This window comes from Hyaena hyaena, unplaced genomic scaffold (genome assembly GCF_003009895.1).
Source record: "Hyaena hyaena isolate Hyena2069 unplaced genomic scaffold, ASM300989v1 scaffold_58, whole genome shotgun sequence".
In the NCBI taxonomy this organism is placed as follows: Eukaryota; Metazoa; Chordata; class Mammalia; order Carnivora; family Hyaenidae; genus Hyaena; species Hyaena hyaena.
This window is the reverse complement of record NW_024080689.1, coordinates 2345194-2358698: the sequence shown is the minus strand read 5'-3', so window position 1 is coordinate 2358698 and position 13505 is coordinate 2345194. Positions and strand designations below refer to the sequence as shown.

General features: G+C 52.4%; 1 protein-coding gene across 2 annotated transcripts in view; it reads left to right on the top strand.

Annotated features, from left to right (window-relative positions):
• The window catches only part of USP43 (ubiquitin specific peptidase 43), a 58170-nt gene that overhangs the window by 7153 nt on the left and 37512 nt on the right, over positions 1-13505 (top strand). For both annotated transcript variants that reach the window (XM_039231664.1, XM_039231663.1), the window contains exons 2-3: positions 4357-4488; positions 11140-11243. In XM_039231664.1, coding sequence (XP_039087595.1) covers positions 4357-4488; positions 11140-11243 — 236 coding nt within the window. The remainder of the gene's footprint in view (positions 1-4356; positions 4489-11139; positions 11244-13505) is intronic.

The following is a 13505-nucleotide window of genomic DNA, read 5'->3' as shown; positions in this document are numbered from 1 at the left end:
ATCAGTGTTGAGGGAGAGAGAGACCCATGCATACACGCAGGTAGAACTGTGCTGTGTTATGGGGTAAAAGGACTAAAGATTTCCGTCCATCTCTCCCAAGTGAGGATTTCACTTTAATATAGTTCTTGGTCACATTTTAATAGACATTCTGTGTCTTCTGTAGGAATCAATAGGTCAAGTTATTTTGAAAAAAGCCCAAAGTCTGTGTAATACCTGCCCAAGACTGTGTGAATAAGGAAAAAAAAAACCCAAAAAACGAGAAAACAAAATTCACTGTAAAAAATTTTGCAGTGTCCAAATGAATAAATCACTCATGGTCCCATCCTTCCTTCTAGAATAACCAGCAGTTAATATTTGACCATGTATTTCTGGTCTTTGTCTAGCTATAAATAGATAGCAAACAATCTCGAATCGGTGTTTTTGCACTTAAAAAAAAAAGTGATAGGGTCATTTATTCTCATTATTTCCTGCAGCATAGTTTTTAAGGCCAGCTGAGTGTGCCGCAAGGTTTCCCCCAGAGAGTTCCATGCATAGCAGTCTTCTGCTCTCATTTCCTTCTGCTAAATCCCCCAAAGTGGAATTACTGTGTATATAGAGAAGGACTTTTGTTTTATTTTTTTATTTTTAAGTTTATTTATTTTGAGAGAGAGAGAGCGCTCGCCCAGGCAGGGGAAGAGCAGAGAGAGAGAGAGAATCCCATACAGGATTCGAGCTGTCAGTGCAGAGGCTCAAACTCTTGAACCTACGAGATCACGACCTGAGCTGAAATCGAGAGCCGGTCACTCAACCGACTTAGCCCCCCAGGCGCCCCTGTAAGGACATTTCTAAGGCCCTATCTTGTCTGTCTTTTTGAAGTTGTCAGTAGAATTGGACAGAACTCCAGGATCCTTTCTGGAAAGGTTGCGTGGCTTTGGAAGAAGAGTACCCCAAGGCTTAGTTAGCATGGTTAGCAGGAAGGGGGTGGATTTCACACGGAAGGAAACGTCGAGGTGCAGACTGCAGAACTGGAAAAATATGTTGGGGGCACCTGAGTGGCCCAGTGACCTGGAGCTTTCAAACACGTGGGAGTGTGGTGGAAGATTGGACGAGGCCAGACCGTGGGAGGGTGGTGGGTTGTTAGGGAGGGTTTGAATAGAGGCATGATGTTACCCAACTGGGCTGTGCTACGGCGCAGGGGCGGGGGGTGGGGGAGAGGCCCCACACTGTGCTCCTTTGTGGGGAGGACTGTCCTCTGGGTCATAGGCAGTTGGGACTCAGTGGCCAGAATGGGTCTTTATTGAAGGGGCAGGGCCGAGACACATTGGGAACCAGATTCCAGAATGCTGGACACTGACCCACGTGGGTATAAGAATATGAAAAAAGACACTGATGGTAAGAGGAAGAGCTGGCTTTAGGGGCACCTGAGGGGCTCTGCCGGTTAAGCCACCGACTCTTGATTTTGGCTCCGGTCACGATCTCACAGTTCCTAAGTTCGAGCCTCGCATCAGGCTCTGCGCTGACAGCGGTGAGCCTGCTTGGGATTCTCTCTCTCCCTCTCTCTGCCCCTCCTCTGCTCGCGCACGCATGCACTCTCTCTCTCTCAAAATAAATAAGTATTTAAAAAAAAAAACAAAAGAGGAAGAGCTGGTTTTAGAGATTCTGAGCGGGAGGCGGCTGCTCGCCTCGGGAGAGAATGTTGGATGGAGCTCAGGATATAGTGGGATATTGAGCGTGGCCAGGCGTTGAGTCACCACATAAAATGCACAGTGCTCAGTTAAATTTGAATTTCAGATAAACAATGAATAACTTTGTAGTGTAAATTATCCCAAATATCCCATGCGATATACTTAGCCTAAAAACAATCATTGTTTATCTGAAATTCAAGCTTAACCGAGTGCCTTGCATTTTTTAAATGTTTATTTATTTTGAGAGAGAGAGAGAGAGAGGGAGGGAGGGAGAGGGAGAGAGAATCCCAAGCAGGCTCTGTATATACTTTCAGTGCAGAGCCCGGTATGGGGCTCTATCCCATAAACCACGTGAGATCATGACCTCAGCTGAAACCGAGAGTCGAACGCTCACCGGACTGAGCCACCCAGCACTCCCTACCTTGCGTTTCTATTTGCTAAATCTGGCAGCCCTGTTTGGGCATCAAAGACAAGCCTGGAGGAAGAATTCAAACTAGATACTCCAGTGAACCCAAAACCAGCATGACTGGAATGAAGCCTCAGAGCCAGTATTTCAGCTAATTCAGTCTTGAATTTTGCTTTGTCACAGCCTGAAGTTTTTGGAAGGATTAAAGAAAGAAAAAGGAAAAAGCCCAGGCTTTTGGACTTGATTGGCGGTGGCAAGAATCGGCCGCGTCCACAGTCCTCAGATGGCTCCCTTGGGTGGGCGGGGGCTAAGAACACCCCGGTGTGGGACACCGCCTGGCGCCTGGCTGTGTCTAAGGGCAGGACACACAAGCACAGCCACTTTGTGCACCTGCATATGTGTGCACACTCAGGCAAGGGGGTTTGCTCCTCTCAGGTGCTCAAGCTTGTACATGCATTTAGACAGATGCCCCTAGGGGGCGGGGAGGCTCAGCCTGTTAAGCGTCTCTCTCTTTTTTTTTTTTTTTAAATTTTTTAAATGTTTTATTTATTTCTAGGAGAGAGAGAGAGAGACAGCATGAGCAGGGGAGGGTCAGAGAGAGAGGGAGTCACAGACCGAAACAGGCTCCAGGCTCTGAGCTGGCTGTCAGCACAGAGCCCGATGCGGGGCCCGAACCCACGAACCGCGAGATCATGACCCAAGCGAAAGTCAGACGCTCAACCGACTAAGCCATCCAGGCGCCCCAAGCATCTAACTCTTGATTTCAGCTCAGGCCACCATCTCACGGTTGGTGGGTTCAAGCCCCACACCTGGCTCTGTGCTGTATCAAAGCCTGCTTGGGATTCTCTTTCCTTCTCTCTCTGCCCTTCCCCTGCTCGCTCGCTGTCTCTCTGTCCCTCTCTCTCTCTCAAAATAAATTAAAGAAATATTTGTTTTAATTCCCTGGAAAGGTGCTTTAAAAAATGCTAAGAGTGGCCTCCCTCTGGGGACAGGCACCCAGAGGTGGGGACTGGGTGGAGGGAAGACTTCATTATCATCCTTTTTTAATCTTGAATTCTTCAAGTATGTATGTGCCTATACTACCCTTTGAAGTAAACATTTAAAACAACTGAAATATGGATTCACATAGAAAATGACTAAATTGTGGGACACCTGGGTGGCTCAATTTGTTAAAAGTCTGACTCTTGATCTCAGCTCAAGTTCAAGTTGATCACAGTTTGCGAGTTCAAGCCCCGCAGTGGGCTCTGCGCTGACCATGCGGAGCCTGCTTGAGATTCTCTCTCTTCCTCTCTCAACCTCTAAATAAATAAACATAAAAAAAAAAAGAATTAAAAAAATGACGGACTCGTGACAGTTTCCCAGAAGGACAGAGGGAACGTAAGCGCTGGTGACTCTCATGTGCCTTGCTCACTGTGGGGGGTCCAGTCCTACAACAGCGTCTGGCACATGGTAGGCACGGAATAAATATTTACGAAAGCAGCAAAGGGCTGGTCCAGCCATCCTGTGATCAACCCACGGAAGTTTAATTTCACGCCCTCTCTAGAGAGGCAGCCAGGGAGCTGTGTGTCTGCTGTTCAAGGCTTCACTACGCCCTGAGGTCGTTTGCAAGAAGTAGCTGAAGCCTTGGGAGCGGATTTATCATGGAGAGAGAGAGGAGGGCAAGGTGCTTTCCCCGGCGGGGGGCACATAGGGACAGGGTGGAAACAGACAAATGGAGGTGGCCAGGGGAGCGTGTGCCCTCGAGATCAAGGACTAGAGCTTCAGGAAGGACCGATGGCCGACAGCGTCCAGATACTCAACCAAGACAACCCTGTGGGTTTTCAAAGGACGGCATGACTATTAGTCTTTCTGGGAGGGAAGGGTGCCTTCTCTCTAGAACACCCTGCTAGCATTTGGGGACACTGCCTTGCAAAGGCAGGCTTTGGTGGGAAAGTTCTTACCCCACACCATTTGTTTTACATCTTATTTTTGTTAATGTCTTATTTATTTTTGAGAGAGAGACAGCGTGAGCAGGGGAGAGGCAGAGAGAGAGGGAGACACAGAATCTGAAGCAGCTCCAGGCTCTGAGCTGTCAGCACAGAGCCCGATGCGGGGCTCGAACCCACGGACCGTGAGATCATGACCTGAGCCAAGGTCAGATGCTCAACCCACGGAGCCCCCCAGGCGCCCTGCCCCCACACCGTTTCCCAGGTTAATAGTAACCACTGCTCGACCTGGTCCCCCTAGGTCCTGACTTGGGTGCTCGTGGGGCCAGACTGACCCTCGGGTTTTGTGCTTTGTTGTCAGAATGCGGTTTCCAAGTACGGCGCTCAGTTCCAAGGCAACGCCCAGCACGACGCCTTGGAGTTTCTGCTCTGGCTCCTGGACCGTGTGCACGAGGACTTGGAAGGCTCCTCCCGGGGCCCCGCGGCCGAGAAGGTTGGTCACTCTTTATCGTATTTGACAGAGTGCGAGTGGGGGAGGGGCGGAGAGCGAGGGAGACGGAGAATCAAAGCAGCTCCAGGCTCTGAGCTGTCAGCACAGAGCCCGACGCGGGGCTCGAACCCACGAGCGGTGAGACCGTGACCTGAGCTGACTTTGGATGCTCAACTGACAGAGCCCCCCAGGCGCCCCAGGTTGGTCAGTCCTGAAACACCACGTCGTATTTCTTTTTCTTTTTCTCCCGTGAATATTGGCTCGATCGTGAAATTCGGTTTCAGAGACTCCTGTGTCCGCAGTGCTGCTGGTCATAGGCACGGGATTTCCACCCACTGCTGGGTTTCTCGCCCTCTCTAGTCCTGGGGAGCTAGTGAGTGGGGTTTCCCTTCGTTTTAAAGTTTGGAAAATCTTGGGGCGCCCCGGTGGCTCGGTCCGGTAAGCGTCTGGCTCAGGTCATGATCTCATGGTCTGTGAGATCAAGCCCCGCATCAGGCTCTTCCCTGGCAACACAGAGCCTGCTTGGGATTCTCTCTCTCCCTCTGTCTATGCGTCCCAGCCCGTCCCCTGCTTGCTCTCTATCTCCCTCAAAAATCAGTAAGTAAACATTAAAACAAAAGTCAAAGTGATGAAGTCATTGTGACACGAGTGAGCAAAGTTATTTTTTTTTTAATGTTTTAAAGTGTTTATTTATTTTTGAGAGAGAGAGAGAGAGAGACAGTGTGAGTGGGGGAGGGGAAGAGAGAAAGACAGACACACAGGATCTGAAGCAGGCTCCGGGCTCTGAGCTGTGAGCACAGAGCCCGATGTGGGGCTCAAACTCTTGAGCCACAAGACTGTGATCTGACCTAAAGTCAGATGCTTAACCGACTGAGCCACCCCCAGGCGCCCCATGTGCCTTTCTCTTTTAAAACGATGAGTTGGAACTTTAAGAAAAGCGGCCATAACCATCAATGTCTCAAATAAGATTAGAGCTGTGTTAAACAGTGTAATGTAATTAAAAGCTAAGAGTTGGTCAGAGCTACAATATCAGTCCCCTCTGCTGAGGACAGCAGGGAACAAGCGAAGTGGTGACTGTACCATGCTCCTCTCCATCACGTCTTGGGAGCATGATATGCTGTCTGAGTGACTTGTCATTGATGGAATGCTGCGAGGGTTATTATGTCCTTTTCATATACAAGTAAACCAAGAATCAGAGAGGTTGAGTAAGCTTCCCAAAGCAGCACAGCTAAAGAAGGGATGGAGTCAGGGTTCAAGTACGAGAAGGTCCGCCTTCCAAGCCTGTGTTCTTTTTTTTTTTTCTTTTTAATATTTTTATTTATTTCTAGGAGAGAGAGAGAGACAGCGTGAGCAGGGGAGGGTCAGAGAGAGAGGGAGATACAGACTCTGAAACAGGCTCCAGGCTCTGAGCTGGCAGTCAGCACAGAGCCCGACGTGGGGCTCGAACCCACGAACCGCGAGATCATGACCTAAGCGAAAGTCAGACGCTTAACCGACTAAGCCACCCAGGCGCCCCTAAAGCCTGTGTTCTTTAACAGAAGCCACCCCAGTCACCCCTGAAACACATAAATGTAACAAAGCAAAAACCTCACCACCACAAAACCTAGGAGGATCACACACTCAAAAGCTACGGTGTTTTGGGGGATTGTGTTTCTGGGTTGTGTTTCTTCTTTCACACACAGAGATTTTCTGTTCATCTTATTCAGACCCTTGTAGTTGCAAATGACAGGAATTTAACTGGATCCAGCTTAAGGAAAGGGCATTTATTGGTTTTATACATGCCAATGACAAGTTCTAAACTTGTGATCCAAGGCTTGAACCAGCTTCAGGTAAGGCTGGATCCAGGGACTCAGATGATGTCCCTGGGTCTCTGGCTGTGTCTTGTTGGCTTCCTTCTCATGCTGGCTCACTCTCATGGTGGCAAGAGGGCCACACAGTCTTTAAAGATTCAGAAAAAGAAAAACAACGAAACCTCAGGGAAGGGTCTGATTGTCCCAGGGAAGGGTCTGATTGTCCCAGTGCGGTTCACATGTCCTTTGCTGGGCAGGTGGCCAGCAGAGTGACACATTGCGAGTGGGCACACCCGGGCTGCATGCCCATTGCGGGGATGAGCTCCGCCCAAATCACGTGGCCAAGGAGCGCTTTTAGAGACTTGAGCTGGTCGTTTCTGCAAAGACTTAATACTGAGACCCCTGAGCAGAAAAACCTCTCCACGGCGTAGTCCACAATCTTAGAGAGAACACGTCTTGAAATCAGAATGCTATATTAAAAAAGAAAAAAATACTGGGTATTGAATATTTGTTCGTGTCCCGCATCGAACTCGATGCCCTTCATGCTCATTTCGCTACCGACGCGGAAGAGCCATTCACTGAGCTCCCGAGTGGTTGAATCGGTTACGTAGCTGTCCGGCTCTAGGGTTTGTAAGGATCGCTCTGGTTTTATAGTGAATGAAGACGTAGGTTAAGCTGCCCAAGGTCACCCAAGTTTTACTTGGGGGCCGTAGCACGAACTCGAGTCTGTTTCAAAGTGCACTGGATGGATCCCTTTCTTATCCCGGCGTCTCGTGCCTTCTCGGTTCCCCAGCAGAGATGAGCCGAGGCTGCAGGACCGGCTTCCTTCTGGCTGCACAGGGAAGGCGTCTTGTTCTTCAGTGTTTCCCCGCTCCCTGCCCCCTCCCTGGCGGCTCTTCCTCTGGAAAGTACGGCTAGACAGCCTCCGAACTGCCTTTCAGGCTCCCCCTCTTCTGGCCTTTGATGGTTGGAAAAGGCACTGGGCTTAAGGGCGGAGGAGATCCCAGAGAGGTTAAGTAACTTGCCCCGAGCCACACAGCAAGTCCGTAGGAGAGTCAGCATGTCTGTGTCTAGGAAACGTGACCCTAGAGGAGGGTTTGTCGACCTCCGCACGTTCGGGAGCCAGATAATTCCTTGCTGTGGGGGCTGCCCTGTGCGATGTGGCCTTCGTAAGCATCCCTCCCCACAGGTTGTGACGCACAATGAAAGATTTCCCTAGATACCGCCAAATGTCACCTGGGGGTGGGGGTGGGGGCAAAAGCCCCTGCTGATTGAGACCCACCAATCCGGAACCTTTGTTCCCAAGCACGTGCACCGCCCCCCACCCCCTCCCGCAGCCCTTTCTTTAAGGTAACCGTCTGGTTTCTTTAAGCCAATAATTCCTTCTACCAACTTCAAGACCCACGTAAAAGCAGCCAAGCAGTTGGGCTACCAGTTTCCGGTGCGTCCTGCGGTGTGTCTACTCGCCGAAGCCAGAGACATCTTTCGAGAGAGGACCAGAGATCCCCGTGCCCTCCTTAAATTTCTCCGGTGGCTTCCACAGTCTGGACTTCTCGCCGGGCCTGCCCTCCACTTAGCCTGACTCCAGGACCCTCTCTGACCTGTTCTGGGCCACCCCGGCTGCTTTCTTTTTCTTTAATGGGCATTTAGGACTCAGGCAAGAATAGTTGGCCAGAGAGAGGAGTTTTCCCGGCTCTTCACTTGACCTGATTGAGACCAGAAAAGATCTTTCTTCTCTACCTGGGGTGGAAACCCCTCCTGAAATTTGCTCTCTCGGAAAATTGGGCTGCCTGTGGAGGCCCGGCTGGGGACGCTTGAGGGTCAAGAGCACGCTGACACGTAACTTCATTTCCCCTCTTCCAAGAAGAGGGAACGCAGCAATTTTTTTTTTTTCTTTTTGAGGTTATTTCTGTTTGGAGACCTGGGAGGGCCGTAGAAGCTAGGTTTATTTGAAACCGGAATACAAAACATAGGGACCGCTTTCTTCTCCGTCATCAGAATGATTCCCAAATGTTTTCATCTGGCGCAAAGGGCATATTTTTACCATCCTGTGGACATTCTCACCGAGGCCATCTTTTTGGAGGTCTGTTTCATAGCCAGTCTTGCAGAATTAAGAAAGGCACGGGGCGAGGAAAAGGACCAGGGAGGCACCATTAATTAAGCACCTACTATGCACCACGCAGGACATGCACATCAGGTTTTTTATTGGAATGGTGGCATCGTGAGATGAGGTGGATGTGATGCTCCTTCGAGGCGCAGAGCGAGGCTCAGAGACAGGTCCAGGGTCGCTTGGTTAGCAGAGCGGAGCCAGCCTGCTCTGTCCCTCCAGGTCTTCGCTTTGCGAACGACTCTGCCGCCCCCCAGCCCAGCCTCGCTCAGGACCGGACCCCACCCTGGGCGATCCTGCCCGCCACCCTCGCGGCGAGCCCTGGAATCCCCTCCACGCAGAAGCACTTGTATCGTGGTGAGGTCTCTGGCTGCAAGTAGCTACCAAGGGCCAGGCTCCGTGCTCCAGAAGGGTGCTGTGGCCAAGGAAGCAGGCATCCATCCTGCGCAGCCACAATCACGAGGGTCTCCCCCTCCTCCCGGCCCCTCACTGCTGCCTGTGAGAGGTCTCTGCTTGCATGTTGCTCACCTCGAACTCGGCGTGCCCTTCCCTGACCCACTTCTCCCTGCGCTCTTCTCTCTTCTGTTAATGGAGCAGGCATTCTCCAGGCACCGAGGGAAGCTTGGACTTGCCCAGGTTGACCCCCTCCCCGCTTCTCCGCTTCCCCATCGAGCGCTCAGTTACGAGCTGTGCGCACAGGGCATCTTGATTCCATCCCTCTGTTTCGTTTTCAGGGCTCCACCCCATTTGCCCTGTGGCGCCCCGGGCCCTCGGGGGCTCCGGCTCGGTGTCCTTACTGCAGACCTGCCCTCCTTTGTCCTGTGCTCGGCCGGCCGGGAGGTCCAAGCATCTCTCTGCAGCTACCATGCAGGCTCAAAGCCGGCCGGACACTCCCTGACGTCACCACCACTGAGTCCCGGCTCGGTGTTCTACACACGTTAACACTTTCACTCTCAAAGCATCCCCGTCAGGTCGGTTCTGCCGTTCATCGCCCCGGTATAGAAGTTGGGAAATCTTGGAGCAAAGGGGTTAAGCAGCTTACTTAGCTGGAAGTCAGAGGCTCAACCCACTGATCCACCCAGGCGCTCCCTGGAGGCTAATTCTTAATCCTGCCTGTGTGCTGTTCACCCAACGGGGAGTCCTCTTTTAGGGCATTGAAGGCCCCACCCAACGTGGCACCAGACTCCCCCTGCAGCCCTGTTTTCCGGCTTCCCTTTGCACATCCCGTGTGCTGGGCCACAGGGCAAATACGAATGACCACTCTGAGCACTTGCCCCAATATTTTATTACGGAACATTTCATGCATATGGAGAAATTGGATTCATCATCCAGTGAAGAGCTCATATCCACCACCTAGGCTTTACCATTTACATTTTCCTAGAATTGCTTTATCGTGTATTTATCCATCTGTCTACTCATCAGCCCGTCTATTTTTTCCTCCCCTTTTTCTCGATGCATTTAAAAATTTTTTAATGTTTATTTTTAAGAGAGACAGAGTGTGGGGAAAAAAAAAAAGAGTGTGAGCAGAGGAGGTGCAGAGAGAGGGAGACACAGAATCGGAAGCAGGCTCCAGGCTCCGAGCTGTCAGCACAGAGCCCGACGCGGGGCTCGAACCCATGAACCGCGAGATCATGACCTGAGCCAAAGTGGGACGCTTAACCGACTGAGCCACCCAGGCGCCCCTTGATGCATTTGAAATTAAATTTCGGACACTGGCATACTTCATTCCAAACACTTCACACGTGTTCCTTTTTCCTCTGCTCTTCAAATATGCTGGGCTTAGGGCCTGGGGTGAGGGGGCCACAAGCCGTGATTCTTCAGCCACCAGAGGCCGTGAGAGCAAAGGATACATTCCGTAGAGCCTCAGCAGGGAGCGGGGCCTTGCTGACCTCGATCTGTGGCCCGGGGATGCTGATTTCGGCTGTCAGGTCTCCAGAACTGAGAGAGAGTCCATCTCTGCCGTTTTATTTTATTTTATTTTTTTAATATTTTTATTTATTTCTAGGAGAGAGAGAGAGAGAGACAGCGTGAGCAGGGGACGGTCAGAGAGAGAGGGAGTCACAGGCTCCAGGCTCTGAGCTGGCGGTCAGCACAGAGCCCTACGCGGGGCTCGAACCCACGAACCGCGAGATCATGACCTAAGCGAAAGTCGGACGCTTAACTGACTAAGCCACCCAGGCGCCCCAGATCTCTGCCGTTTTAAGCCCGCAGAGTGAGAATTTGCTCCTGCAGCACAGGAAGCGAACACATCAGGGGGTGCACAGAGGGGTGATGTGGGGTGAAGGGAGCTTACGCGTGATTCCAGGGCCTGAAGCCTGGCTTGTCTGGTGCTCGCGGGAAGCCTAGGTCCTGGGGAGATGTAGACGGGCCGGTTTAGCAGCTGGATGACGGCAGATGTGGTGTGGACGTGTTTGGAGCAGTGGCAGCACGCGCAGTGAAAGGTGCAGGAGGTGTAGATCCCGGGCCCAGCAGGATGGAGAGGAGAACGGGGCAGCGGCTCCAGAGGTCAGAGCCGAGGCTGGCTGAGCGGGTGCGAGCTCCCAGCCCTCCTGCCTGGGCTCTGCTCCTACAGCACTTCTGTGTGTGAGGGTCTTTGGGGGGTCCGGAGGCTGAAGGAGCAGTAAATTTGCAGGGGGTTCCCCAGAAGGTTCCGGTCCTGCGGGGTCCTGGCCCAGGAAGGGATGATGTGGGCCCAGGAGGAGGCCGGGGCTCCCTGGTCTGTGCCTAATCTTGCTTCCTTCCCTCATTTCTTTGCAGCCTCAGCCGGAAGTCAGCAAAACCCCTGAGCACCTCCTGTCCCCATCGGCTCAGCTTCCCCATGGCCAAAGCTTTGTGCAAAGCCACTTCCAAGCACAGTATAGGTAAGAATCTAGCTAAGGGTGGGGCGTGCTTAGCACGGATCGCCCCAGCTGAGCTGCTGGTAGCTGGTCTCCCGTCGCCACGCTGCCCTGAGATAAACAGCAGACACCCCAAACACCCTTCTCTCTCCCATTATAAACCCCGGGTAACCTCTCACCCCTTATCGTCCCCGGCCGTTAGGATTTCTTCTTTCCCGTCTTGCTGGCTCCTGGGCCTCCCATCTCCTCCTGAAGGGGCCTCTAACACAGTGCAAACGTGGAGGCCGGGGTTTCGCCAGGAGGCGATCACTGAGAGGTTGTTCAGTTTACCGAGTAATTTCAAGGTCGAGATTTCCCACCAGCGTGGAGGATGTATATATATAATTACGCAGGCTTTGACTTCAGAAAAGTTCTCTTTGGGCTTTTATGTCTATGACAGTTGAGAGATTCATCTAAGGCAGCGTGTTTCCGAGTACTATAATGTTTTAGTGTAACACTGATCACAGTGAGGGGTCTAAAGGCGGGGGAGAACCCCCCCTTGGCTTCTTGGAGGAGGTGTGCCTTTCGACGAGGCTCCGAAGGCTGAATAGGATCGAATGAGCAGGAGCATACTCAGCATGAACGGACATGGGAATGAGCACGGTAATCAGGATGCAGGGGAAACCATCAATTATAGACAATCTCCTCTTGGTGACATGCTGCCCTTGGTCACTTAGCATATTGGGTACGCAAAAACGCTCCTAAGTGAGCCCACGTTTTACTGCTGTCCATGAAGTAAGGCCCCTTTATTTCCCGAGAGGTGTGGTGTGCGTGCTGGAGGGAACCTAGATTTCATTTCTGGCCATGAAAGCTACTTGCAGGGTGTCTGCCTTATTTATCTTCAGGTGCCCAGAGCCGAGGCTGCTTGAAACACCAATGAGAGAGGAGGGGAAAGAATGGCTAGAAGGAGGGGAAGGGGAGGGGAAGGCCAGGGTGGGTTAGACTGCGGGGGAGGGATGCCAGGGATTGCCACCAGGTACCGCTCCTCGGGGTCTTTATACAACCGATTCCCTTATTTCTCAGCTCCCACCCTCTTCCTCTCTTGCGCACGCATGCTCTCTTTCTTCCCTTCTTTCAAATATCTGAGAGTGTGCCGGTGTGCGTCGTCCGCTGGTTACAGCGAGGAGCCTCACTCCTTGGCCACGAGCGAGAAGTCCCAACCAGAGACCCCACGTGCCCTCTAGAAGAGTCGATTGCAGACATGCCCTAGCTGTTTGCTGTTGAACCCGCTCCGAGCCATTTCCCTCTCGGTGCAGGACTTGCGCTGTGAACCGGGCGCAGCCCCTGTTCTCAAGAAGCTCACGTTCGGCTGGGGGAGTTGTTGGGTAACGTGCACACGTCACCTTGTTACCGCTATTGCGATAGCGATAACTGAAATGATAAGAGGAAGCTTGGGATGTGGGGGGAGGCAGCCAGCTGTAGATAAGGCGATCAGAAAGGTCTGGGAAGGCTTCTCAATAGAGGGGACATTTGAGCTGAGAACCTAGTGACAGTGAGTCAGCCATTCACATATCTGAGGACAAGGTCATCCAGGCCTGGGGTTGGAATGACGTTGACACATCAAGGGAGAGAAAGGCGAGGGAGGAGCCAGGTAGGGAGGGGTGGGAGGGGACGTGTCCCAGGTGTCCTGTCCATGTGTGGGCTTTCGTCTGAACGGCACAGGAAGCCACTGCAAAATTTGAAGCCGGGTGTGGTCCACTTCTGAATTAGCACATGCTGGGGGCTTGGGGGGCCGGAGGGAGTCAGGGCCGGTAGCTGGAGCGGCAGGGACCCCCCGATGGGGGGGGTCGGAGAGGAGTGGATGGGCTGGCTCGAGTTCTGGATGTAGACTCAATAGGTCTTGACTCTGAGGGTGCAAGATGGAGGGACTGAGAGAAAGGTAGGAATCTAGGGCGCCTCCTGGGTTTCTATGGGGTGTTGTACCCGGCAGGTGCTTTGAGATGCACATTACAGGAGTGAAAGGAGAAGAGTCTTGTTTTCTTTATGCCCCTCTCTCCTCCTACCCTGCTTGCAGACCTCCCGTGGGCACTGTCCCCCCACCAGCCACTTCTGCAGTCTCTGCGGACACCCTCTGAGTGCCCTCCAGGGTAACTCCGTTCCGGACACTGTTTACCTGGACACAGCGTCAGGTCCCACAGCTTAAGAGCTCAGTCCCATGAGACTGCCCCCTACCAGACCGCAGCCCCCCGCGAGTCCCAAGCCATCACCTGTGTTCCTGGCTGGCCGGCTACAGACCAGAGGCCCCCA